General features: G+C 44.6%; 1 protein-coding gene across 1 annotated transcript in view; it reads right to left on the bottom strand.

The window, feature by feature from the left end:
• The window catches only part of LOC121459043 (rho GTPase-activating protein 28), a 174,047-nt gene that overhangs the window by 20,505 nt on the left and 126,516 nt on the right, over positions 1-27,026 (bottom strand). Inside the window, exons 4-11 of the mRNA XM_041668543.1 lie at positions 23,859-23,948; positions 17,968-18,057; positions 12,769-12,853; positions 10,425-10,567; positions 9,405-9,570; positions 9,210-9,301; positions 5,335-5,412; positions 1,346-1,508 (exon numbers count right to left, since the gene is read on the bottom strand). Of these exons, the coding sequence (XP_041524477.1) occupies positions 1,346-1,508; positions 5,335-5,412; positions 9,210-9,301; positions 9,405-9,570; positions 10,425-10,567; positions 12,769-12,853; positions 17,968-18,057; positions 23,859-23,948 (907 nt within the window). The remainder of the gene's footprint in view (positions 1-1,345; positions 1,509-5,334; positions 5,413-9,209; positions 9,302-9,404; positions 9,571-10,424; positions 10,568-12,768; positions 12,854-17,967; positions 18,058-23,858; positions 23,949-27,026) is intronic.

The following is a 27,026-nucleotide window of genomic DNA, read 5'->3' as shown; positions in this document are numbered from 1 at the left end:
GTGTATGTCAACACAGAGTAAGGAGGAAACTATTTTCCAGGAGAACCAGTGTTCTAAAAGTTTGACCTAAAACAGGGAAATCTGGTGTGGTACTGTATGTGTCTGGCCGATGGGCGGTCCTACAGGGGACAATGACAATCTCTGAAAAGTACCCACAACCACATAGCACGACAGAGAAGGAAACAAGAGTGGGCAGACTGGAGAGGCCGGCGAACTCAGAGCAGGGACGTGGCCCACATTCCCGGACCCCAGGAGCCCGGGCGGTGTGAGGTGATGAAGACTCAAAGATCAATAGAAAATTCTGGACTGTCTGCCCTGAAACTGGGTCAGGGTCGGAGGCAACTGGACCCTGGAATGTTATGGGGGAACGAGATACAGAGAGGTGAGGTTCTAGCTCTGGAGCAGGCCACACCGAATCTCAGGCCAACCCGCAAGCATACACGTGTGAGGCGGCAAGACAGAGGGTGACAGATGAGCTGCAAGGCTGGCTCACTGGGTTACGGACTAGCTATGCAAACATGAGGACCTAAGTCTGGATCCCCTGCACCCACAGAGAAAGCTCGGTTTGATGGGAAATACCTATAACCTTAATGCTAGAGACAGGAACAGGCAGGTCGTGGGGGCTCGCTGGCCAGCCAGTGTAGACATAAAGTGAGCTTTAGGTTCAGATAGAGATCCGGTGTCAGAAGAAGCAAGAAATAAAGAGTGCAGAGTGGCAGAGGAGGCTTCTGTGTGCACACACGCGCACACACACACAACACACATGCACACACACCACACACACATGCACACACACATACGCACACACACACACACACACACACGACTGATGGCAGCTTTGGTCCCATCAAGCAAATGACTTATTTAAGCACAGCAGCCCAACACAACACCCAGAACAGAATTGAAATTAACTTCACATACAACGAAGTGTATGTACCCATTCTAGAAGAAGACCCGGATCATGAGATAAGCCAGGGGCTGGGAGTAGCAGATGAGGTTTTTAAGTGGCTCTCAGAAATATGCAAACAGTGTGAAAGAAAACATGCTTACAGTGAATGTAAAAAAAAACAAACAACAAAAAAACAAACCACGGCCTGTCAACAAGCAAATTAAAATATTTAGAATAAGCATCAACTGCAAATTCCAGAACTGATTTAAAAAAAAAATACAGTATCTTTAAAATCCAAAAGTTTCTCAGCAAACTAAAAAAATAGGGACAATTATCAGATTTCGATGTGCAAACCCAGGAGAGGCACACTTGGCTCTGTGGGACTCGGCCGCTCACGGGCTGCATCGACCTCCGCCCGTCTCAGTCCCACCACGTTTAATCTCTGATGTCACTTACTTTCCATCAGCGTGATGAAGGCAGGTATGTACTCGACGGGGAAGAGGGAGGTGGGGAGCTCTCGGAAGAACGCTTTCAACATCACGGCAGCTTCCCGGTGACACATTTTGTCCCACTTGAACTTGTCAGCATTGAACCTGGCATCCAGTTCTTCGCGGTACTGCTGCAAAGCCAGGGAGGGGATCAGTCCTCGAGGCTGCTGAACGCCAGGTCCTCTGTCCCCACTCTCATGACACGGGCTGTGCTTTGGCAATTAGACGGCTAAGCAGCTGCTAGCGCTAACCTTCCCATGTGATTAAGAGCTGAAATACCTGTTTGTGAATTAACTTTTAAAAAGTCCTTCCAGTGGTAGCCTGAACATAGTAGTAATCTTGAAACAGGTGGCTAATTCTACACAACTCTAAAAAGTTATTAACTGAGTCTGTAGCTTCATTTTTGTGGTTTTGGCGGGAAACCACAGCCCCCACATGATAAACCGCCATCTTCTTTTTGTCCTAATCCTTCTGCTGCCCTCACTTCTGCTTCTAAGTCAGAGCAGGAACGCATGTGTGCAAAGAGAAACGTCCTAATAAAGTAACTCTGACTTCACTGCAGCGTGCAGAATAGTGACCTCTTCCTGGAATGGGTACAGCAGTTCTCTGCCAACACACATACACGCACACACATGTCTTCCACATGTTAGCACGCCTGCCCAATCCTTATGGTCTGCTGCCCTGCGCAAGCAGCTGTGTTAAAACAATGGGTGGCCGTTAAGTTCCACTCACATTAAGTTCTACTTGGAAAAGTTTGCTTCTCGGTGCAAACCATCCTTCATGGTTCTTTACCCAAGTCATCCTCACTTTCTACCATTCCCTCGAACACCCGGGTTTCCTCAAACACTAGGCAGCTGGAGTCATTTCCCTGACTGACGCCAACTGCTCACTTTAAAGCGGATACGTAGACAGGACTCAGGTAACCTTCCGCTTTTTACAGCCTCCGCTCCATTCTCATGGGAACCTACTTCTAGCCTTAGACAGAGTTAGTCACAGACACTTTGTTCATCTCACCCTCTCCTATCAGGACCAGCTCACCAACATGCCAGATGCAAATGCTTCCATGGCTCCCAGAGCCTGCCAAACTGAGATTTCTGCTAAGCTTGCTGAGAGATGTGTCATTCTGATCTACCCTTTCAAAAATGGGGAGCACACTTAGGCAGGAAACTGATAAGTATGTATTCATCCTGGGTTAAATGGTGAGATTCTGTCTCAAAAATCCAACCAACCAACCAATCAACCAGCCAACCAACCAATCAACCAGCTAACCAGATAACCAACCAACCAACCAGCCAGCCAGCCAGCCAACTAGCTAACCAATCAGCTAATCTCTCAGTTAATAAAAACCCATTTTTTTGTTTTCCATTAAGGAGAACACGGGCATAGTCGAAGTCATGTCCTTGGATCTCCTTGTAGCGCAAACACCTTTTGAAGCATTTTCACAAAAAACACAAATAGCTAGCCGGAAGCCACCAGCTCCGGGAGAGAAACCAACACGCAAGGTAATGGAACTGAGGAAGGGAAAATCTTATGTGTCAAACCATCTGCCTTCTTGCCTAAAACATGTCCCAGTGTTTGGCTCAAATTTCTCTGATGTTTTGAAAAGAAAGTCATCGAACATTCCAAAGCATCAGATTGGTTCCAAATGATCTGTGGGCCTTAGATTTGGGAACTGGCTTTGTGGTGATGTCCTTGTTTGGCTCCAGCTGAGCAGCTTCCTCTCAGGCCCGAGTCCCTTCCTGTCAGTCTCAGAAATTATCTAGAATGGGAAGCCATGGCTGAACCAATCATGGCACAGATCAGGAATGATTGTAACAGATTTAAAAAAAAAACTGTCTTTCCCCAAGTTTGTTCCATAGGATGTATAGTGCAGAGGATGATATTACAGAAACCAAACCCAAGCAAGCACAGGTACTGAAGGTTTGAATAACGGAGAGACATAAAGGCCCCGGCAACATATCGCGTCTGTCTCTCCTAACCTCATTTCCCTATTTCTACTCACTGGCCCAGATGTCTTCCACGCTCACTTTCCTAAAACCAGAACGATGAAACATCTGGACTGAATTTTTTGGCTTCGCAAGCAGCAGAATAAATCGACCGACTCAACATCAAACCAATTAAGGGGAAAGACTTGGCCCTAAACGCAGTTTGGGAATGTGTCTATCTAAGGACACGCTGAAAGGGCAGTCAGCCTTTGCTCAGCAGCTTTTACACAAAGGGTTATCTGAGGAAAAATAACTCTGCTCTTGTGTTAAACTTGGGGTACGTAAGAACGTTTTCTTTAGACAGGGGAGCTGAGAAGAGAGAGGGTTAGGGGAACGGAGTCTGATTCTGGTTTGGAAGCCTGATTTTTTGGCTTTCTTGGGGGCTCTGACTCTGCTGATCACCTAAGACAATGGAAGGGGTCCTAGTTTCCCCTGGGAGCATGCTAGGGAGGAAAATGATAAAAATCAGGACAGAAACGCTGCAAGAGCCACTGGGAAGTGATCTGCCTTCCAAATGAAATCCTGTCTGTGTTTGCCCAACTCCTCACTGAAGGGAGTCAGGACTTCCAACCTGCCCTGCTTCAGATCTTCCTTCCAAGGAGAACTCGCCACACTCATTCCCAAGAGGTTCAGGCAGCTGCCTCTCTTCTCAGCTGGCCACTCCTCAGCACCTGCCGCAGCCCGCTCTTTGAAAGCAGACCTAGCCTGGGGCTGAGCAGGCAGATGGTCCAGGCCTACCCCATTCCGCCCAGTGCTGGAGGAAACGGACAAGCTCGTACCACAGCCCATGCTCTGCCAATCCATCTCCGCTCTGGAGGACCCAATAGACACAGCCCACTTGTTATGCTCTCATCTAGAAAATATCCTGTTAGGGTCCTGTATTTCTACCCTGACAATGCTCATAGCAACAGACCCCACGAAATGTGTACTGAACTGAATGAAGTAAAGAAGGGATGTCTTTCTGCCTCTGTGTGTTTCCTTTTGTGGGTCTATCACAATTAAATTCATCTTCTCATCACCACATGAATATTCTTTCTAGGGCCCACCACTGTGTCCATAGATTGGGGAGACCAAAGGGTAGGCATGAACTCTTCACTGTGTGCTCCCCTTGGGAAGCACAAAGGGATATTTTACTAGGAATTGATCCAAAATGATTCTCTTCAAGGACTCTGTACCGCTCTGTAGAGCTTGCCTCTGGAAGGATGTGAGAAGGCAGGGCAAACAGAGTCACATTGCTGTGCTGGTGGTAAACGTAAACGCTGACGCTACCATAAATGGAATTTGGGTTCAGAACAGCTGAGTGAGGATTCCTGTGGTTATGAGTATTGCCACAAATTCTTAGAAGAAATTCCACCAAAAGGAGAGCCAAAGAATGTGTCTCTGCTGAGCTCAATTGGTAATGGAAGAAAATGGGCTCAATGACTTCAAAGGCCAGAAAAACCTAGCAAACGGAAGTGGTTCATTCCCCACACAGGGATGGGTGTTTTAAACTTCAAAATGAAGACACACAGCCATTTTGATGGTGAATTAATGTAATGTTTCATATTCTAGGTTTGATGAATTGCAGCACGGGAGGAAATATACTCAGAGGTCTTGAAGAGCATTAAGGCGAGCCATGGGGTACTATCAAAGAAATAGTGACAGTCACAAAGATTAGCTCAATGGGACTGGGTTGTGGTGGTCTGAGTAAGAATGTCCCCACAGGCTCAAATATTTGGATGCTTAGTCATCAGGGAGTGGTACTATTAGAGAAGGACTGGGAGGTGTGGCCTTACTGAAGTAGGAGTGGCCTTGATGGAGGGCTTTGAGTTTTCAAAAGCCCACGGTTATGCCCAATCTTTCTCCCTCTCTCTACTTGCTGATCAAAATGTAGCTCTTAGCTACTGCTCCAGCACCATGAACGCCACAGAAGTAGAACACTGGTTAGGATTAGCTTATGTCTTTATCTACGAAGGCAGAGAACATTGAGTACCTTGACTTTGGCAGTACATCCGGAAAGTCGAAAAATTCCTTCTGATTCCAGGCCCGATTCCTCGACTTTCTGAAAAAACTAGAAATCGACAATCAATTACAAAAATTGAGTATCTCTGCATGACTGCAAACATTCTAATTAATGAGGGCAATAATCAGGGGACTGCTAAGTATGAATATATACTATATATATACATATATAATACGGATATATAAATGATTTCTGAAATGCTAATGACCTCTCAACAAGGTCAATGTTCCCTCCCATTGGCCAATGAGTGAATTCTCCATTTAGATCTATGCCATAACTTCTCAAGTTTCCCTCTTAAACAAAGCACTGACTCTACAGGGCATGTTCTCTTATCTACTATGATATTCTGCCAACTTGGCTCTTTCAGATCTGATCACTATTTCTCTTCTGCAGACCAACCAATAGGAAAAAAAAGTAAATCAACTATGTCTACAGCCACACTACCCTGGATGCACTCAATCCCTTCTAAATCTACTCTCATTAGTTGCAAAGACCCTGATTAAGACCTTAAAGAATTCTAGAAGACTAACTAAGGCCTTGGAAATGTAAGAGTTAACTGCTCTCTTAGATTTTCATGGGGGTGATGACGGTGATGATGCTGGTAGTGGTGATGATAATGTAACAATGGCAGCAGTGGTGATGATGATGTTGATGATGGTGGTGATGATGTGATGGTGGTGATGATGTGATGGTGGTGATGATGTTGATGATAGAGATGATGTTGACAGTGGTGATGATACTGATGATGGTGATGATGATGTTGATGGTGGTGACGATACTGATGATGGTGATGATGATGATGATAGTGGTGATGATGTTGATGATGGTGATGATAGGATGAAAAGATGATGCTGATGGTGGTGATGCTGTTGATGGTAATAGTGGTGATGGTGGTGATGATTTTGATGGTGATAGTTATAGTGGTAGTGTAGGTGGTAATGGCGGTGGTTGCAGTGATGATGATGATGATGATTTTGATGACAGTGGTGGTAGAGGTGGTGATGGTAGTTGTAGTGGTGTCAGTGGTGATGGTGATGGTGGTACTGCTGTTGGCGGTAATGACGGTAATGATGGTGGTGGTGTGGATAGCAGTGGTGGTGATGAGATTTAATAGGAAGTTTCACTTCCAGTGTACTTCTCGAAGGTCAAACCCTGTTCTCAGTGCTTTGCACACAGTCACTCATTCAACCCTGACCTCCAGTATTATTATTCCCCTGCTGTGGAGGCTGAGGCATATGGAGGATAAGAAACCTTTCTACGTTCAGAAGGTGAGAGGAGGCTGCAACAGCACACTGCAGTGCTTGGGTTGCAATATTCTTCCAGGGATGGGGAAGGAAGGCGTACATGTGTCTAAGAAGAGCCTCTCATAGCAGTGGAGGGACTGCCTCAAATTGCCTTACGTGAGACACACAACATAAGCAATCAGAATGGCTGACTTTTACCGAGTGGAGAATGTGATATAAACCTACAGTTCGTTTAGCATTTAGTGAGGACTTCATAGTTAATGTTAGTTGCTAAGTTCTATGCTGGATTTTTACACCTGTGAAATATCAATTTATGCGGAATTCTTGCCACGGGTTTTTAAAGACTGTCTTCTTCAGAAGCCATCCTCTACACACAGGAGAAGGCACACCACGTGTGCTTTAACTTCAGAAGATGAAGAACAGCAGCCCAGCCAGGAGAAGGCACACCACGTGTGCTTTAACTTCAGAAGATGAAGAACAACAGCCCAGCCAGGAGAAGGCACACCACGTGTGCTTTAACTTCAGAAGATGAAGAACAGCCCAGCCACCAGGACCCTGGACTTGGCACGGGCTGTGCGTTACTCCTGTCAGCAAGGAGGAGATAAGAGGGCCCCTTGGGCTGCTCCCCGCTGACTCCACAGGATATGACATCACTGGCACAGCCCTTCCCTGGGGAGACTCCCCATGGATGGCCCCTGTGTGCAGAGATGACACCAGCATCTTCTGGCTGCCACTGCCCCCCTCCCTGCTCTATCACTGGCCAATTCATCACCAGACTTGAGGCAGGAGCTCAGTATGAGGCACCGAGAGCCAAATGCAGGAAGAAAGAAGAGAGTGGGAGTGGAGTTGCTAGGGTAGTGAAGCAATGGTGTCTCCTCAGTCAGGGTTTCTGTGTATCATTTGCAATTTAAAATCCAGCAAGGTCTGGGGGAAAGGCTGGGATTTTAATTGTGCCACCAGATGTCACTGTTGAGCAAGTGTCTTCTGAAGTGTGCATGTTTCATTCAGCTGCTGCCTGTGGGGCTGGAGGGACAGCTCAGTGTTTCAGAGCACACATTGCTTGTGTGGAGGGCCTGAGTTCAATTTCCAGCATCCTTGATAGGAAAGCTTACCACTGCTTGTAACTCAGCTCCAGGGGATGTCATCTTCCTATCTCAGGCACTCACACATTACACATATGTATGCATGCATAAATTTATGCATGCATTTATGCACATCTAATTAGCAATCATAGAGATGTGGCTGAGATGTCATAAAGTGAAAAAAAAAATCCTTTCAGAAATGTTTCTGTCCTGACTGTATGTAATGAGTATAGTTACACCTGAAATCCTAGAGAAGAAAGCCAACTTTTGACTTTATTAACTTGAGTTTTAGTCCAAAAAGTCCATAAAATGAATGACTGTGCACGCACCCGTACACACACGTGCGCGCGCACACACACAGACTTGAACAATTTAACTTTTGATACATCCCAGGAAGCACTAGCATGTTCATCAAATAGGCCATTAATAATCACGTCTTTTTTTTTTCTTTTTGAGAATTTCATGCAATATATTTTAATCATATTTCTTTCCTTTCCTCAACTCCTTTTAGATACTGCCCTCTACACACCCAATACAGTTTTTTTCTCTCTGTTTTAAAAACAAAACAAAACATAAAAATACAGAGTCTGTTCTACATTGGCTGGCTAATCCTAAACTCGAGGCCATATTGAGAGTAAGGGTCTAGTGTTACTTTACTGAGGAAAAGTCAGTGTTCCTCTCTGTGCAGATTTGAATAACACTGGTACAATAGGATATTCCTATATTTGAATGTATCCCTCAAAAAAATAATCACGTCTTTAAACAGAGCAATCAAAATTACAGGTAAACAGCCAGGCATAGTGGCACACATCTTTAATTCCAGCACTCAGGAGGTGGAGGCAGGAGGATCTCTGTGAGTTCCAGGCCAGTCTGGTGCTAGTGAGTTCTGGGTCAGCCATGACAACATAGTAAGAACCTGCCTTGAGAAGAAAAAAAGTCCGTGCAACCACATGCACAAGCGCAAGGCACACCGGAAGAAAGCTGAAGGCGGGGCCCTCACGGCTGCACCACGTAAGGAGTTACGCAGCGTTCCGCAAACACTCCTGGGCGGGACGTGACTCCTCTCTCGGGAGTCATGTGTCTGACACATGCGTCTCTGAGGTAGTTCAACTGGAAGACTTTAAGAGAGGGGCCCACGGGGAGACCTTTCCTGTACCCTTCTCATCCCTGACTTCCGATCTGACAGTGTGAACTCTCTCTCGCACATGGTCCTGGCACTGAGCTGCCATCCGCTATGAGGTGGTACGGCCAAGGTGGCTTTCACCGAGCGACACTATGCCGTTCAGAATCCTAGCCTTTCTACTCACCATCTAAATCACACCTGTTCCGGTGAGTACCGGATCAGGCATTTTATTAGAGTAATAAAAAATGGATTAATTAGAAAGGACAAATGATCTACATTGTCGGTAGATAAACGGGCGTGTGCTGGGGCTAACGCTGCAAGGGCTCCGCTGTCCTCAAGAGGAAGCACCCAGTGAGCTCGAGCTCATTCTCTCCCACCCTTCAGCAGGGGACTCACTTTTTGTAACACCAGGGGAACTTTCACTTCAGGGTCCTTCTTCCGGTCATTGTCCAGGAGGACTGTAAGCGGCACTCCGAAAATTCCACTGTCTGCAGTGAAAACGGCCAAGAGAGGAAGAAAAAAGCAAGCGTCAGACCATGTCCTTGTCTTCCTGGGCCAGCGTTGAGGCCGGCAGCCAGGCTCACTAGTTACCTCGGCCTTTCCCCCTCTCGGTTTTGTTTCTTTTCAGCGGTATCCCGAAAGCATCAAAGAAGGCGGTCAATTCAATCAGAGAGAGATGGCGGATTTTCTTCATGTCTTCAGCAGACAGGTCTCCTGTTTCGGTCAACCCAAATCTGGTTTTCTGAACGATAAATTTCTGAAACACACAGGGAAGTTATTTATTTTTGAAATCAAACGAAATCAGGACAGTCTAAATTTACACGATAAAACCGAGTGGGGAAAATATAACTCCGAGGGAGCACCCTGGACCACAGGAACTGTGAGTGTGTGGGGGGGTTAAGAACACAGGAAGACCACTGCTGTGCTAATCAGAAGCCAAACAGTGGCCCAAAGGGTAGGGCAGCATGACTGTCAAGGCTGCGGCACTTCCAACACTGCAGCTGTGGCTGCAGCCTCCTGCTTTTCCCCCTTTCTGTGTTTGTGTGCACATATGCATTTATATGTGTGAGTGTGGGCATGCTGTCATAGCAGGCAGCGGGAGGTCAGAAGACAGTCTCAGGCTTCCGTCCTTGCCTTCACCCTCCTTGAGATGGGCTTTCTAAGTGCTCACTGTCAAGAAGGCCACACGAGGTGTCCTATAAATTTTGGGGCGTTCACGGGGTTCCACCGCTTGTCTCACCATAGGAGCGCTGAGATCGCAGATGAACTCTGCTTTGCCTATCATTACATGGGTAATGAAGGTTCAGGCTCGGGTCATCATGTTTACATGGCAAGTGCTTCTAACCACTGAACCATCCTCTCAACCCAGCACCTGCCTTCTTGTGAGGCCTGTATATACCAGGGTTACATGTGGTACCTACACACACACACACACACACACACACACACACACACACACACACATCTAGGCATATCCCAGGAGACACAGGGTGCTGGTGTCTGGCATCCCTAATTCCTTTATATATATACAGAGATGAAAAGCAATCCCCACACTGGCACAGGGAGCCTTCTCAGGAAGTCATCAGACTGACCGTAGAAGGTCTAACTTACAGTTAAGGCATAGTCTTCTTTTTTAATGTCTGACTTCTTCCATTTATTTCTGTTTGGGGCCTCTGTCACCATTTCTGAGTACGACACCTCAAAAGACAGCTCTTCAGCCTCTGGCGGAATGTTCTTTTCTAGATAATCATCATCTAAAAACAAAACAAGACAATAAAACAAGACACAAGAAATATAATATAGCATGGAACCAGTCTGGGGCACTGGCTGCCCAACAAACTACCAGAACTTTCAAGGTAGCCCACAGGCATGCCGGAGTGCCGAAATCTGGGGAACAGAGCCTGGTGACATGGTGCCGCTGACCTTCTCTACGGACACATTGCTACCAGCATCCAAACAACTGTCCAGTCTAACTTTTAAAGCTTTGAACTTTGATGTGTTATGAACGTTTCTGAGGATAAGAAGCAATGCCCCCAAGAATGCATTTCTCTGTATGCGTCTGATACTGAAAGTAACATCTAAATCCGGCGTGACTTACTGGGAGCCCACAAGTTTAAAGAGGGGAAAAAGCAGGGAATCTCCCTAGAACTCCCCTCTACTTTCACAAACACAAACCTTCTCCTTTGAAACATTTATCCAGAGGGGACCTCACTGCTGGGCATGCAGGGTTATTCCAGATTTCTATAATTCCATACTGGTCTGACCTTGCAGGATGTACATTAAAAAGTACCTGCCTGGGTGACAGTGACAGGAATGTCCCACAGGGGTGCTTTTCTCAAGCTAGGCTGCAAATTAAGGCAAATGATTCCTTGGTACAGACCAAGTCTAAGATTTTTGAAACGACACTTTGTCTCTGACTGGTAAGCATTTTCATGTGCAAAGTAAAGAATTAGCTGTCTACAAACAGGACATCTTTCCTTCTGCTTTCTTCATAGGGCCCTGACTAAAGGTCAAGGAGATCAAAATGACAGAAGGCAGAGTTAATCAGTAAGATTAATAAGAGACTTGCTTCCTTTGCAGTGAAAAGCTGGGCGGAGAGCTTGCCAGTGATCGCACTGCAGTTCTGAATATGAACACTAGCTGAGGTGCTGAAACACAGCCAAGGGCTGCAGAGTGGACTTGGGAAATGGCAGGGGGATGGTCGTGCAATTTCACTTCTGCGGAGGCAGGCTTACACTCAAGACAGAAGGAAGGGGTTAAACAGTGCTCGGACTTTTGCGGATCTAGGATGGAGTCTTTGGAAAGTAACAACCAAGCAGGCAGATTCTCCAAGGCCACTGCATGTGGGTGCCTGTCTCGAGTGCCATGGTTAGAACTAGGTCACAGGCAGTAAACGGACTGATGGGAAGGGACTTCTGGCAGGTCTCTCCTCTTGTTTACTTTATTTTTAGCATCCACATTATTGAAAAACAATTCGCATGTCGGGCAATTCATCATTTGATGTATCAAGTCGAAGGCTTTTAATGTCACAGCTGGGCAACCAGCACCACGATCAATTCTAGAACACTTCCATCAATTCCACGCTGCATCTGGATGTGAATGGTCAAGATATAGGCTGTGTATCCCTAAGTTGAGAAAGCGCATTTCTCAAAAAGATAGGAATCATAAAGACATGGCCTCGGGGCTGACCTTGGAGCAGGAGGATCCCATTCTTAAGTGTCTCAAGGCAGAAGCTCAGATGAGAGTCAGCTCTTAAGCTTGGCTGTCAGAAGCAGCTCAGGGTTAACACACACTTCCTCAGGAACTGGAAGCCTTGGAGGAGGCTCTTCTTGGCCTCCTTGTAACATCTGGTTATAGCATGGCGCTTATGGGGAGGCCTAACTCAAAGCCACTGTCTGAGTGAGAAACTCCTACTTCCCATGCCAACATGTGAAGGAAAACTTTGTGTCTCATTTAGCTGGGCTACCATTGTCTGCTGTAACAAAATGGGCCGTTTGGAGGTGAGGCAGGGAGTGCTGGAAGCAAAAGAATCATGGCACATATATCGCTGGGTAGAGAGGCAAGGATAGGGAGAGATATACTGACAAGCGGCAGGGCACAGTGGGGTAAGACTACAAAGTTCTGAGTTACTATCGCCAAGCATGGCGACTGGAGATGAGACTCATGTCCTGGATGTTTCAGAAACCTGCAGAAAAGGAACTGGGATGCTTTTGCCATGAAGAAATGATATGTGTTTAAGAGCTAGAGAAGTTCAGCCTGATACAGACATTATCCAATGGATGTGTTCATTGAAACATCACTATAGGTACCTTGCCAATAAATTCTATGCATACATTGATGGTGCTACACAGTCAATGCACTAAATAACGACAAAGAGACTCACTCCTAACTGCACTGATACCAGACCCCAAAGGAGTAGGGACAGCATAAGCTCCCCAGGGGACAAGCCACTCACCACTCAAGGCACTCAGGACTGGCGGCTCAGCATCTGCAGATCCATTGGTGTGAACAGGAATATCTGGGATAGCCTCAAGGATTGACTGCCAAGCAAGGAAAGAGAGACAAAAGACATTTACCACACAGTGACGCTTCATCTCTGACAGTTTTGGTTATAAGCCTAGGTTTTAATAGCTGAGCCATCTCTCTAGCTTGACCCTTCATCTCAATGGGACTTATGTTCGGCAATACATGAATACTTTTCACAAAGAGACTTGGAGGTCTCATAAGTGGTTGTTTCCACCATTTGTTCAGATGGAACTCTGCTGGAGTACTCATAACTAACTCTTCCTTCCTTGTTCATATATTTATCTGTTTCCGCTAAGATATAAAAACTAGAATGCTTGATGATATATTTGATAAATGCCCCCTGCTAATCTAGATATATTCTATCTTAGTTACATCAGTTATATTGCTAATACTAATATATCAACTCTCTCCTTGTGAAATATGGAATAATAGCAACTAACAAAAAACTGAACCATCTTCCCAGATGTGGTGGGTACCTGCTTGCAATCCCAGCTCTCGGGAGGCGAGGCAGTGGCAGTGGCGGCAGTGAATTTGCAGGCCAGCCTGGTCTACATAGTGGGTTCCAGGTTTACACAGTAAGATCTTGTCTCAAAACAAAACCACAAACAACAACAACAATAATAAAGCTCTAAAATAATAAATTCTCTTTTATAATCCTATTTCCTTTCTTATATTTTTGGTTGTGAGCCTAGCCTTTAATGGCTGAGCCATCTCTCCAGCCCTCCTATTTCCTTTCTTAGTGTGGCTCCCTCCTACAGGGAAATCCCGTCACTGCTCTGCACCCCACTTGTGCCATCAGAAGCTGAGTATCTCTTTATAGAGTTCCGCGAAGTGAGCTTCTGCTCATGTCTGGAAGGGTACCAGCAAGAAAAAAAAAAAAGACATAGAAACTCTACCAAAAAAATTACATGCAAGCTACGTATTCTATATAAATTCTAATGTGGAGTTATTATCTGTGAACATGTGTGACTTCAAGAAACTGCCATTCTATTAAGAACTTTTTACATGCTATCCACACATAAAATCCATCCTTTTCCCCAAAGACCATGATGCTGGGTCTTTTATTTTCATAATTATTTAGCAATCACGGAACACCTGCTTCATGAAAGCCCCTTTTATCACATGCTGCAGACTGCAGAGGGGAGTCTCACATTCTCAGCCTTGTGCTGTCTTTTGATTCCTGTTTTTATTTCAAGTGAGATTTTAAATCTCTATAAACTGTATAAAACACATGCAAATCGATGACCGGCTGTTGAAATGCAGAGGCCTGTACTCTGCAAACCCGAGATGAAAGGACAGAGGTCTAGGGTCAGAGTTCAGGATCAGTCATACTTCTGGTGGCTCTAAAACCTAACACCGCAGCATACACGCCCACGGCTACAGTTTTGATTGGATCTATCGTCGAAATGTCCACTTAGCATTCTCGGTAAGTGGTGGACACTTTAACGAGTGGAGTCTGGTGGGAGGTTTTAGGTCACTGGGGACATACACCCAAGGGAGACTGTGGAACAGACCAAAACAAAGTGACAGTCTCCTGTGACAGCAGGGAAATCAGACAGAGTGAGACTATTGTAACTCCAGCGCCCAGCAGTGATCCTTAGGCAAGGATTGGCTCCTTGGATGACTGCAGGTATCAAAAGTGATGGATTATCCTTCTTATAACACAGGATGACATTTGCATTTGGCTTATGCACACCTTCCTGACCACTTTAGAGCATTCCGCATTGTGCACAGCACCTTACAGTGTGACTGCTACAGGAATAGCCATTATACTGTATTACTGAGAAAAGTATGGCAAGAAAAAACATCTGGCCAGGCAGTGGTGGTGCACGCCTTTAATCCTGGCACCTGGGAGGAAGAGACAGATGGATCTCTGTAAGTATAAGGCCAGCCTAGTCTACAGACAGAGTTCTAGGACAGGCTCCAAAGCTACACAGAGAAACCCTGTTTCGAAAAACAAAACTAAAAAAGAAAGAAAGAAAAAAATAACATCTGTATGTGTTCACTACAAATGCAATGAAAATGTCTTCCATCTGTAGTTGGTGGGTCTGTGGTCGAAGAGATTCATTTCAATAAATACTGGATGATCATTTGATGTAATTCAACTTACAGTCCACAATAATGCAATTATGAGACTAGAGATCCAGAACAACGGTCTGCATAATCATGAAAGATGAGAAGAAAAGTCCCAATGAGCCTTTTAAGAGGAAGGTATAACCTTTCTCTGAGTTCATCTGGAGAAAAACAACTTCTCAGAAGAAGAAGGAAGACTTGCATGTGAACGTCACTCTAGCGGATTTCAAAGAGAGACCATTAAAATATGGGGGATAACTTGTGGTCACTTCAAACACAAAAAACAATAAAGATTTGGGTGAAAGGGTGCTGCACGAGAGAAGACTATTTTCTCAGAAAACAGGCAGACCACCTTAGACAAGTCCGCAAAGTAAAGTCTAATATTAGGGCAAGTGGTCGACGTATTCCCTGGGACAAAATCGTGGGGTCTAGGGGCATGAAACACTAGAAACAAGACTTCGAGCTGCAGTGGATTCGCTTTTGGAAAGTCGAAGACTTCCATGCTCTCTCACTCACGTGACAGAAGCCCCACCCTAGAGAGACTCCAGCTGGTGAACCCCCAGTTTCTTATAGCAAAGAGCCAAGAGACTTAGGATGTAGTCACCTCACGGAGAAAGCTGGAGAGCACTTTCAATGCAGGTACAGTAATGGTTGAGATGGCATCTTGCGGGAACCCCGGCAACTCCCATTTTAAAATCTCGATTAATCAAGATTTCCAAGGAAAAACACCCTCTGAATAGCAACCCAAAGTAAGAGAATTTGGAGACTGCTGCCAGCGAGGTTGTTTCTAGACCCCAATATTGCTTTATTTATGCCACTACCAATTTTATTTTCAGGGGAGAAAAAGACCCTTGAGTGATTAGTTCATCCCGCACAGCTCCCCAATCCGCACGTGGGAGCAGGTTCTTTCTCTCACGTTACCATCCTGCTCATCTCTTCAACCTTCTAAGAGTCTTTGCGCGGACCATATGTGGTCGGTAAGATTTCTTTGACCCAATGCCTGGAAAGAATTGAAGCTGTGAAAAGCTAGCAGCAAAGAATGAAGAAAAGGAAAATGCATCGCTCTGACTGGTGACTGCGTTAGGTATCCATCCATCTTCACATTCGGCTTGGTGTGCCCTTCATTGCTGGCTTGCACGGGGCACTGGAGGCGGGATTAACGCTGCCTTGATGCAGCGAAGTGATTATATACAATGGTGGGTGCTCTCCTGTAAACCAGAGTGTTTCTGGGAGCTCCGCTAGAGCTTTAAGCAAGGCTTGCCCTTTGGATCCATGATGTGCAGCTGTCGGAATGGTGGATCATGAGGGGGATAAAGCTAATGTTTGGGAGGTTACTCGGTGACGGCTTCAGGAATGAAGAAGATGACCATGAGTGTCTGTACCAAAGAAGAAACTGCACTGAAGGACACAGCAACAAACAGTCCACGACCATGATCACACCTCTGGGCCTCAGAGATGGGTATGAAGAGAGGAGAGGCAGAAGCAGTTGAGAGTGATACGTAGGTATGGCCTGGGCACATGGGCACCACCCAGTGAAAGAGTAAGTAGAAGATGCTAGCTAGCTAAGGGCTGATTGGCATCATTGTGTAAGCCTTGTTGCAGGTAATCCTTTATGGAGACATCTAAATTTCCAAATAAGATCCCCTTATAATTGGGATGGATTTCAGGCGATCTCAAATTGTAGACGATGTTACTGCACCTATGTTCATAAATATATGAGTAACAACACCACTTTTCTAAACAATAGACAACTCTCAGGAGTGGGTGATTCATGAACGTCAGTTATCACATTCCTCAAAATAGACTAAGAAACCGCTGTCCCAAGGGAATCTCTCTGGAGCATACATTGGGCTAACATCTGCCTTCCATCAAACTGGCATCAGAGAACCAGGACCTCATCCAAGAGGGGGTGGGTCTTCCACTGTCTTCTTTATTTCTCGCCTCTGCCCAAAAAGCAGCTCAGAGACTCTTGCGTGTGGACTTGCACTGGTGGAAGCACAGGGGAAATGACAAGTATTTTGGCTGTTGCTCAAGGCGGAGGGGCAGAAGAATCTACGCAAAGAGAAAGCTGTGTGGGGGAGTCCTCAGGGGTCAGGCTGGGAATGAAGTTCTTCAGTGTTCCGCAGGAGCTTTCTCTCTTAGCCAGGAAACAAAGGTACTTGGAGGTTACTGTGGGGAGCAGAAGCCAACTCAGGGAGCTGCTGGAGACTATCTGGGGGAACGCTGTGAGGAGGGGTGAAAGTTCACAGCTCCCTCCACACTTGATGCTGTAGAGTTCACTTTGATTTCCAGCAACAACTGTGTTAATTAGCAGAGCCCCCTTTAAACTTAGATGATTTGCTGTTGCTTTTGTGATGCTGGAGTGTGAGCCTAGGGCCTCGTGGATGCTAGGCAAGCAAGTGTTCTTCTTCTAAGCTAGACTCTAACCTTGTTTTTACCAGTTAATATTCATTATCATTGTGGGAATGTGTATGCGAGGGCATGCGAGTCTGTTCATGGATTTGTGTAAATATGAGGTCAGCCTTAGCTAGCTGCTCCTCAGGAGTCGTCCACCTGAGATCGGATCTCTCACTGGGACCTGGGGCTCACAGAGAGGCTAAACTAGAGGCCAGTGAGAACAGACATCTGCCTGTCTCTGACTCCCTGATCCTGGGAAGAGAAGCGAGAGCCACCACACCTAGGTCCCTATGTGGGCACTGGGTTCTGAACTTAGGTCTTCATGGTCACACAGTCAACTCTTTCTACACCTCCTCAGCTCCCCTTTTTAAAATTTTTGGCGTAGGGTCTCACTAGCCTGGATTTGTTAACCCCCTGCCTTAGCCTTTCCTGTAGCTGAGAATACAAGCCTGTCCCGCCAGGCTTGGAGGAAGGAAGATCTATCCATTCCCTACTTCGAAGCATCCTTCTTACTTGTAAGACAGTTGGTGGGTTGGCAGTAGCTGTTGATTTTGCAATCTTCATTCAAGTTTTCTTAATTTGTCTTGAAAAAAAATCACTACTCTTACTTTCCAACATTGTTGTCTAACATGCAATTGCGCTGACATCAAGGACTTACCACGGAGCCACTCTGGAGGTCCACAAAACTACCTTCCTCATCCCGGGTACCGTTGGATAGGGTGGTACTCTTGAGAGAAGTATCATCTGGCTAAATGGAGAAACAAAACAGTCCCTCTTATTCAGAATTACTTCCAGTGAGTTTGTGCATTCCGCTGGCAACAGGGATGTGCGACAGATGTGAGATTATGACTGTCTGGGTCTGGATAGCTGTGTACGGTCATTACTGAGGCACTACGGTGAGACCCTGAACACCAAGCCCTCTGCTAGATGCTGGCTTCTGCAATAGACACTCTACCACCTGCCACGTACTCTGCCTAAAACTCTCTTGGCTTATTTCTAGGGCGCTAGGTATTAAATAAAACACTTCATAGGCATAAGTAAGTGTACTCTTACTCAGAGAGTTTCTGGCAAAACTAAGGTCTTCCTGATCAATAGGAAGAGGATCAGACATGGCGGTGCAAGGTTATAACCCAGCACTGATGAGACTGAGTCAGGATGATTGAGAATTGTATAACAGCCTGGGCTGCAAAGGAAGATGGGTTCTGAAAAGCAAACTAGATATGTGTAATCCCTATCCGCCTGTGATAAGACCACAGGTGACAGCATGGGGCCGCCAAGTTCTGTGTCCGCTAAGAATGGTGGGTAAACTAAGGCCCACAGATGTAAGGGTGGCAGCCACTGAGGACCAAATCTGGCCATGTCCATGTGTCTCATGTGTATGTACTATCAGACCTGAGCTGCTCATGTTAAGTCAAGTAGATGAAAACCACCTTGGTTTTGTTTTTGATTTGTTTTGAAATTATATCACTTTTTTTTTGTAGAATTAATCAGCAATAGTACCGCATATATTTTTCACTGGTAAAGCTAGAAAAAGGAGATTCTAAGTTTGTTTGATATAGTGTGCAACTGTATATTTTCAGTATAACTACTGAAAATGTGAATTTTCTTGACTAAAGATATAAAATTGAATAAATTTGAGAATTAAAAAACCAGAATATTTTGTCTTTTATAATTCCACTCGATTATTTCCCTTGATCATATTTCCCCCATATGACCTAAATTCTTTAAAAATGAACAAGAGGTAGGTGCGGCAGTATAGTCAGGAGACCCCAGCACTTAGTCGGTGGAGGTGGAAAGATGAAGAGTTCAAGTTCAACCTCAGCTACTTATGAGTTTGAAGCTAGCCTGGGCTATACGAGACATTGCTGCTCATAAATAAATAAGTAAATCAGATGATAGATAGATATGTAGATATATATCATCTATCTACCAATCTTTCTATTATATCTATCTTTCATCTATCTATCTATCTGTCTGTCTATCATCTATCTATCCATCCATCTATCTATCTATCTATCTATCTATCCATCCATCCACTCACTTCCACTCACTTCCCTCTGTCCCGAGCGCAAGCCTGCCTCCGCAGAAGTGAAACTGCACGACCCACCCTCTGCCATTTCCCAAGTCCACTCTGCAGCCCTTTACTGTATTGCAGCGTCTCAGCTAGTGTTCATATTCAGAACTGTAGAGTGCGCATTTGTAAGTAAGTCTATTATTAATCTAACTGATTAACTCTGCCTTTGTCATTTTGATCTCCTTAACCTTTCGTCAGGGTGCTAAGAAGAAAGCAGAAGAAACTGTGTCCTCTTTGTAATCAAACAATTCTTTACTATTTTAAAGAAACAACTGGAATACAAGAACTGGCTGAACAAAGTTAATCAAAGTGCCAAATAACAACCGTCGACCTCTCCCCTCGCCCAAATCACTACACATGGCAGATTTTACAGGAAACCAATTTTCCACAGCCCTGGAATTCAGCAAAAAAATTCCACGATAGAACAATTGACAGCAATTACTAGATAAAAAGCAAACAGTAAGAGGAATAAGAGGGATGGAAAGATGGACTAGTAGTTAAGAGCATTGGCGGCTCATTCAGAGGACAGGGGTTCAATTCCCAGCATCCACACGGTGGCTCACAAGCATCTGTAACTCCAGTCCTAAGGAATCTGATGCCCTCTTTTGGACTCCCAGGCCACCAGGCACACACGTGGTACACAAACATACATTGAAGGTAAGCACTCTTACATACAAAATAAAATTAAAACATAATTAAGTAGCATAAGACAGAATTCCTAGGAAAAGACAAGAAAAGCAAGCTAATAATAAAGGGTAAACAAAGCAGGGGTGATGCAGGCAAATATTTAAACTTGGGTGAAAACACAGACACTAGGCTGATTTCTCCCCTAAATACGGCCAGCTCTTATATGTAACCCTAGGAAAACAAAGCATACCGAGTCTAAATAAAATAGACTCAGTACTGTAGGGTAAGTGGGCTACTTGCACAAGAGAGGTATCAGAGACATCACAGGGAAAGATATGTGAGAGAGAAACAGTGACCTAGCTTTTCGGGAAATAGGACAGCATCTTCCTCTCTCTGATTCTGTACTGGGGAGAGGGCTTGTTTGCTCCACCCACCCCCTCAACACACCTTAAAGCTAAGTGCTGTGAACACAAACAATTCTGCCTCTGAAGAAACTGAATCTACAGAGGAAACATACGACAATTTCCTACACGAATCAATGGAAAAAAAATCAATAAGTCCAGTTCTACAGGAGACCTTACGGAAGCAGTTCGCTGCCACGAGGGCTGAGATCTCCCTAGGGGGACATGTGTGGCGGCTTCCCTTTGCTTAGCGGAGGCCTTTGGTACACAGTGCTGAGGAGAGTGGGCTGGGGTTGCGGAGGTCTGGGAAGCAAACAGAAAGATACCCTAGGACCACACGCTCAACCAGAGGTGCTCCAATCACTGGAAGCTCAACCCCAGGACTCTAGCTGCTACCCAGTGGGAGTGCTCCAGTTCCCTCAGCAGAGGGTGCTCAGCCAGGGGTAAATCCTTTTCTGCTTGTGCCACTGAGCAAGCCACTCCATCAAAGTTAATATATTCTCCACACAAAATATTTACCTTCGGAAAATTCTGGAAAAACAGTAGACACCTAGGATGCTGAAGAAATGTTTATATTGAGGTCAGTAATTTTGTTTTCTCGTGTGAGCTCACCCACAAACACCAAGAGCTAACTGACAGCATCCTCTACACAGGACACACACACACACACACACACACACACACACACACACACACACACACACACAAATCTATTCTGGTTATTACTTCTGAATGTAGTATTTTTGAAGATAGGATTTCACTCTCCTGGATTTACCTATGAAATTAGTCCCTGCTGAGAGCAGCAATGTGTGCTGATGCTGTCTGTGGTTGGTGCTTGGCAACCATTGGAACTGTGTGGGAGAAACACGGATGCACACCCTTTAGCTACATGTTGCTGTGGTGTATTGCTCACAGCAGCCTGAACTGTAAGCAATCCAAACATCTATCGACAGGTGAACAGAGATGGCAACAGGGGGCACAATTATAAAATGGACTCTGACCTGCCAGTAGGTCTTAAAATTATAGTTATGAGTAAAGGCAAATGCTAAAGCAGCCTAGTGTTTAAAATTCCACCTAAATGGAGATGGAGACAAGCAAAGGTGTTAATCACAGCACGATTTGCCTCTGAAGGAAAGAAGGGCTGTCCACTGACAAGGACGGGGAGGCGTTCCGCGGACAGGGAGGGGTTCAGCGGTGAGGGCCATTTTCTATGATTTCAGTGACTGTCATTTTCTGGGAAGCACATTTGTTAAAACTAGTTGAATGAGACGCCTAAAGTGTGGTGTGTTATTTGTAAATTATGCCCCAGCTTCAAGAAGGCATAAAAAGAACTTGTATCCTCAATGCTTTAAACTGTTGCTTTGGCTTAGAATGCATCGCTGTAACACTGGGCATATGCATTTAAAAAGAAATTTTTCTTTGGGAATAAGAGTATGTTTTCTGAAATACACACAGAGTTGGGAAGCTAAATAAAAATTGCAATAATTTGAAACACAGTGTTGAAAAAATTTAGAATACGTGGCAAAGAGACTAACACAAAATTTGGCAAAGAGTGAAATATGATTCAAGCAAAGCAACAACCATGTAATTTGTGTTAGGAGATGGACCACAAGGATTGAGGAGAAAAGTTAACTTAAGATACAATGGAAGAAAATCTCCCGAAACTGAACAGAGGTGGGAAAGACTCACAAAGGCTGATCAGAATGAATGAAATAGAACCAAGGTCTTTGTCAAAGTTCAGAATCTAGAAAAAAAAATGAAAAATTCATAATATTCAAGAGATAAAACAAAAAGTTTAAATAAGAAACCCAGATAACTTATTTTTAAGGGAATAGAGTCTAAGCAAGTACAGGGGAGAAAATCCTTATAACCTAGTAAGGGTATTACAGACTGACCGCAGAAAATAAGAAAAATTCCTTTGTGCAGGTAGGTTTTCTAGGGAAAGTGAGGCTTTATGTTGAATACAGACAGCCAGGAGGCTGTTGCTCCTGGGGAAACATCAGCTTGGTTTCCTAACCACGGGGCCGGGGGAGAGACTCACCTACCAGTTGATGGGCATCACAGAGAGGCAGTCAGTTAGTCCCCAGGCTAAAGTCACCCTTGTGCTGTTTGTAACTGCACTGGCTTTGATTTTTTTCATCATCAGTCTCTTAATCTGTGATTAAAACAAACTCCTACTTGTTTAAACCAAGGTTCCTTAGATTTCCTTTCCTAGGAAACACAGATGCAACCGATGCCTCTCAGCAGATGGCATGATTGTATTTTGCCATGAATTATAAAACAATGGCAAGTGTTGAGTTTGATTTTCCAGTTAAGACACTGGCAGTAAACTAGATTGACTGCTTCACCTTTTAAATAAACTAGCATCTCCAATGAATATTTCATCTCTGTCGACTGAATACAAGAAAAATACCCTCATTTATCTTTACGGGACGTGACTTGTAGACTAGGATTTTGATGATAGTGATTGGAGTGTAAATCCTTGTAAGTACCAAACTTAGTGCCATTTGTTACTCACAGTCAAAGATCAACCAAGTGCAAGCCATGAGTATTCATTCATGCATGCACTGTAAGCAACGTACTGCAGGGTAAATATCTGTGCTAGTACTAAGACCGCAAGACTTCCTATGTACTTTATTTTAACCAGTGGATTGAGATACAGTTGATTTATAATTACTTACATAACTAAACTCAAATATAGAATATGTACTAAGCATATAATTTGATGAAATTAATTTAATAAGTTTTGATCAAATTAGCTCCTATGGAATTAGTCATTACTACGGTCAAGATGATGAACGCCACCAGCGTCCCAAAATAATGCTCATACCCTTTAGGGAATCTATATCCCTAGGGAAATCTATCCTTCCCTCCTTTCCTTTATCTCAACTCCCCAGGAAATCACTCAGTCACTGTGGGTTAGCTCATATTTTTGTATTTTTACATAAACTGAATGTTTTGCCTGGCTTCTTTCACGTGGTACTAGTTGGGGACCCATCCATGCCGTGGATGCGTGGCAAGGAAAGATCCAGGAAGCCACCAATGGAGGCACAGTTCTCTCTGCTCCCCAGTCATGGAGCCCTGGCTACTGTCCTAGTCTTACTTGAGTCTTCCCTCTTGGGTGTGAGGGGAGGGCAGGAGGGATTGCAGGAGATGGTGGAGAACAGGAAATGGAGGGGAATGAGAAAACCCAAAGAAAATTCAATCACCGCGTTCCTGAGTCATGTGTCTGTTTCATCGAACACACAGTCAATTACATGTTCAACTATTAAACTTGGCTCATTTGCTGCTGACTATTTTTCTTAGGAACTCATGAAAAGTAGTCAAGTGTGCTGACAGACGTGGCTGTCCAACCACCTCAGCCACACTGCATGAGTCTAAAGTCTAGCATGACTGTCTCGAAGAAATGGCTTCATCCTAATCCCCATGCATTCTTCCATTACTCACCAGAGGGCCACTTGTTTTGGTAACTCCTGGCAGTTCTTTTTCTTCCTTGGTGCCATCCAACTGAGTAGCACGGTCACAAGACTCACTGGACTAAGGAAAACAAAGAAATTCATTTTCCTTCAGCTCATCACTGCAAACATGGCCATGTATTGCACTAAACAAATGTGTGATTTATAAAGTTACACAAAGACACACAGAGTTAATGGCTGCTTGTGTGTTGAGACAGCACATACCAGTTCATCAACGATCATAATACACACCTTGGGCTTTAACAATTATTTCACAGCCAGACATAGCTAGCTGCCTGCCTACTTCCTCGTTTCTTCCTTGAGTGTATAAATGTTATGATTTGCTCTATGATCCTACAGTCCAACTAAAGACTCAGTGTTACCGGTAATGATCACATATAGCAGGAAGAATACTCTGGGGACATGGACGTGTTTCCTGGGGTGTCTCATATCCTGTGAATACCATGCATTCACCTCAATGCTGAGGAGAGCAGAACGGAAAGATGAGAGTTGGCAGATTCATGCCTGGCTGTCATGGCACCGTTGGCCTTTCAACTATGAGTCCCTCATGCAAAGGGTAAGCCTTTTATCCCTTTTCCCCTCTTTTTAAATTTTTAATACAATCTTTTCTCATTTTACATAGCTATCCCTGTTTCTTTCTACTCCCTTCCCTCCTCTCTCTTCCTCCATCCCCACCCTTCCACCTTCCCATCCACGCTTCAGAAAGGGTAAGGCTTCCCATGGGGAGTCAACAGAGTCTGACACTTCACTTCTATCCAAGACCAAGGTCCTCCCCTCATATGTAGGCTGAGCAAGGCATCCCTCCAAAGAGAATGTGCTTCTAGATGCCAGTTCAAGCACTCAGAATAAATCCTGCTCCCACTTCAGTGGCCTCACAGGCTGTCCAAGCCTCACAACTGTCCTCCACATTCACTGGGCCTAGTTTGGTCCTATGAAGGCTCCCCTGCTATCAGTCAAGAGTCAGTGAGCTCTGACTAGCTCAGGTCAGCTGTTTCTGTGGGTATCACCATTATGGTCATGACCCCTTTGCTCATATTATCGCTCCTCCCTCTCTTGGGCTGGTGTCAGGTAGCTCAGCCCAGTGCTTCAATGTAGATCTCTGCATCTGCTTCCATCAGTTGCTGACTGAAGGTTCTATGATGCCAATTAAGGTAGTCATCAGTCTGATTGCAGGGGAAGGCCAATTTAGGTGTCCTCTCCACTGTTGCTTAGAGTCTTAGCTGAGGTCATCCTTGAGGATTCCTGGGATTTTCCCTTGTGCTAGGTTTCCTGATAGTACTTCAAAGGCTCCCTCAATCTCTCAATGATAACAACAGTCTATATTCCACGACCCCAGAGAAATAAGGAAAGAAGGAGAACCCTAAGAGAGACATGCATGGATACCCCTGGGAAGGGGAAACAGACAAGATCTCCTGCGAAAACTGGGGGGGGGGGGGAGAAGGGAAGAGAGAGGAGAAAAGAAGGGGAGGGAAGAGGAGAACATGAGGGAATGAGATGCTCAGAAAGGGGGAAGGACAGTGAGGGAGAGAAAGGAAAGAGATATCTTGATTTGAGGGAGTCATTAAAAGCCTTTACTCTCTAAGGATGCAGCTGACTGATAGAAACATACTGCTTTCAAACTGGGCTTACAGAAAATGTGTGATATTTGTCTTTTTGAGTCTGGACTATTTCACATCACAGAACAATCGTCATCTTCCATCTGTTTGCTGTAAAGGACACAATTCTATGTCTTTATGGCTGAATAAAACCTCATGTATATAGTAATAAATAAATAACTGACTTATATCTGCATTCCACAATGGTTTATATGTTCATGTCAAAGAGGCCAGTCATATATATATATATATATATATATATATATATATATATATACACATTTGTATATATATATCATATATAAATATACAATTAAGAAATCAGTATTAGACTGAGGACTCCATAAACTCATAGTACTGAGCCAAATATTCTATCCCCACCCACCAGATACTGGAAACTCTCCAGTTTTCATGACGTCTGACGTACTGGGAGCCAAGTGCTCTGTTTGGGTTGGACAGAGCCACAGATCTCACATATACGGTCTAAGATTCAGCAACATTTCCCTTAAGGACACCATACCAGTAAGATGCAAATGCTGATTCTACGGTTGAATCGGCTTTCTGAAACATCAAACATACTAGACATTATAGAATCTTAAGCCACTCTGTAGACTCTTAGAAAATGCCATTTTCGTAAGCCTTCTCCAAAGCATATACAGTAGGTGCATAAGAAAAGCACCGGTTTGTAAATGGCAGCTGCTCAAGAAAGCAGAGGGAGCTCTGGTCAGGGTGAAGTGTGTGCACACATATATGCATACATATACACATATACATATACACATACCACACACACATATACACACATATACACATATCCATATTCACACAACACACACACACATATATACACATAATACATACACAACACACATACAACACACACAACACACACATATACATATACACATACACACAACACACATTCACACATACATACACATATATATACACACACAAAACACACATACACACATATACATATACAAACACCACACACACATGCCACACACATACAGACAACACACATACACATATACACACAATACACAAACAACACACACATACACACACACAGACACACCCATGCCACACCTGGTCACTGGTAATAAGATACTTTTATGAGCACATGATCGTCTGCAGAGGCAGGGGGATCCAGAGCTCAAGGCCACCGTTGCTGAGTTTGAGGCCAGCCTGGGCTTTGGGAAACCCTGCCTCCAAAACAAAATAACAGAACCCAAATGGCACTGGGATCATCACAGTGGTCCACCAACACTCAGAAACAGATAGAAATTCCTGGAAAACTAGTTGGTAATGTTTCAGGCATCCTGAGTCTAAGAATAACATAACACAACATTGCTTTCCAGCAAAAGAGAAATCCATAAAAATCAAACAACGAAACAAGCCCAGAGTGAAGAGTAGGAAGGGCAACCGGGCACTCACAGGGCGATTGACAGCAGAGAGGCTACCTCGTAACCTGTTGCCAGCCCTGAGGTACGAGCAGAAGCCCACAGCCCAGAGGCACCCAAGTCAAGCGTGCTGACTTC

The sequence above is a fragment of the Microtus oregoni genome, unplaced genomic scaffold (assembly GCF_018167655.1).
Source record: "Microtus oregoni isolate MIOR12 unplaced genomic scaffold, Mior012 000018F_ref0000195, whole genome shotgun sequence".
Taxonomy (NCBI): Eukaryota; Metazoa; Chordata; class Mammalia; order Rodentia; family Cricetidae; genus Microtus; species Microtus oregoni.
This window is presented reverse-complemented; position numbering and strand designations above follow the sequence as displayed.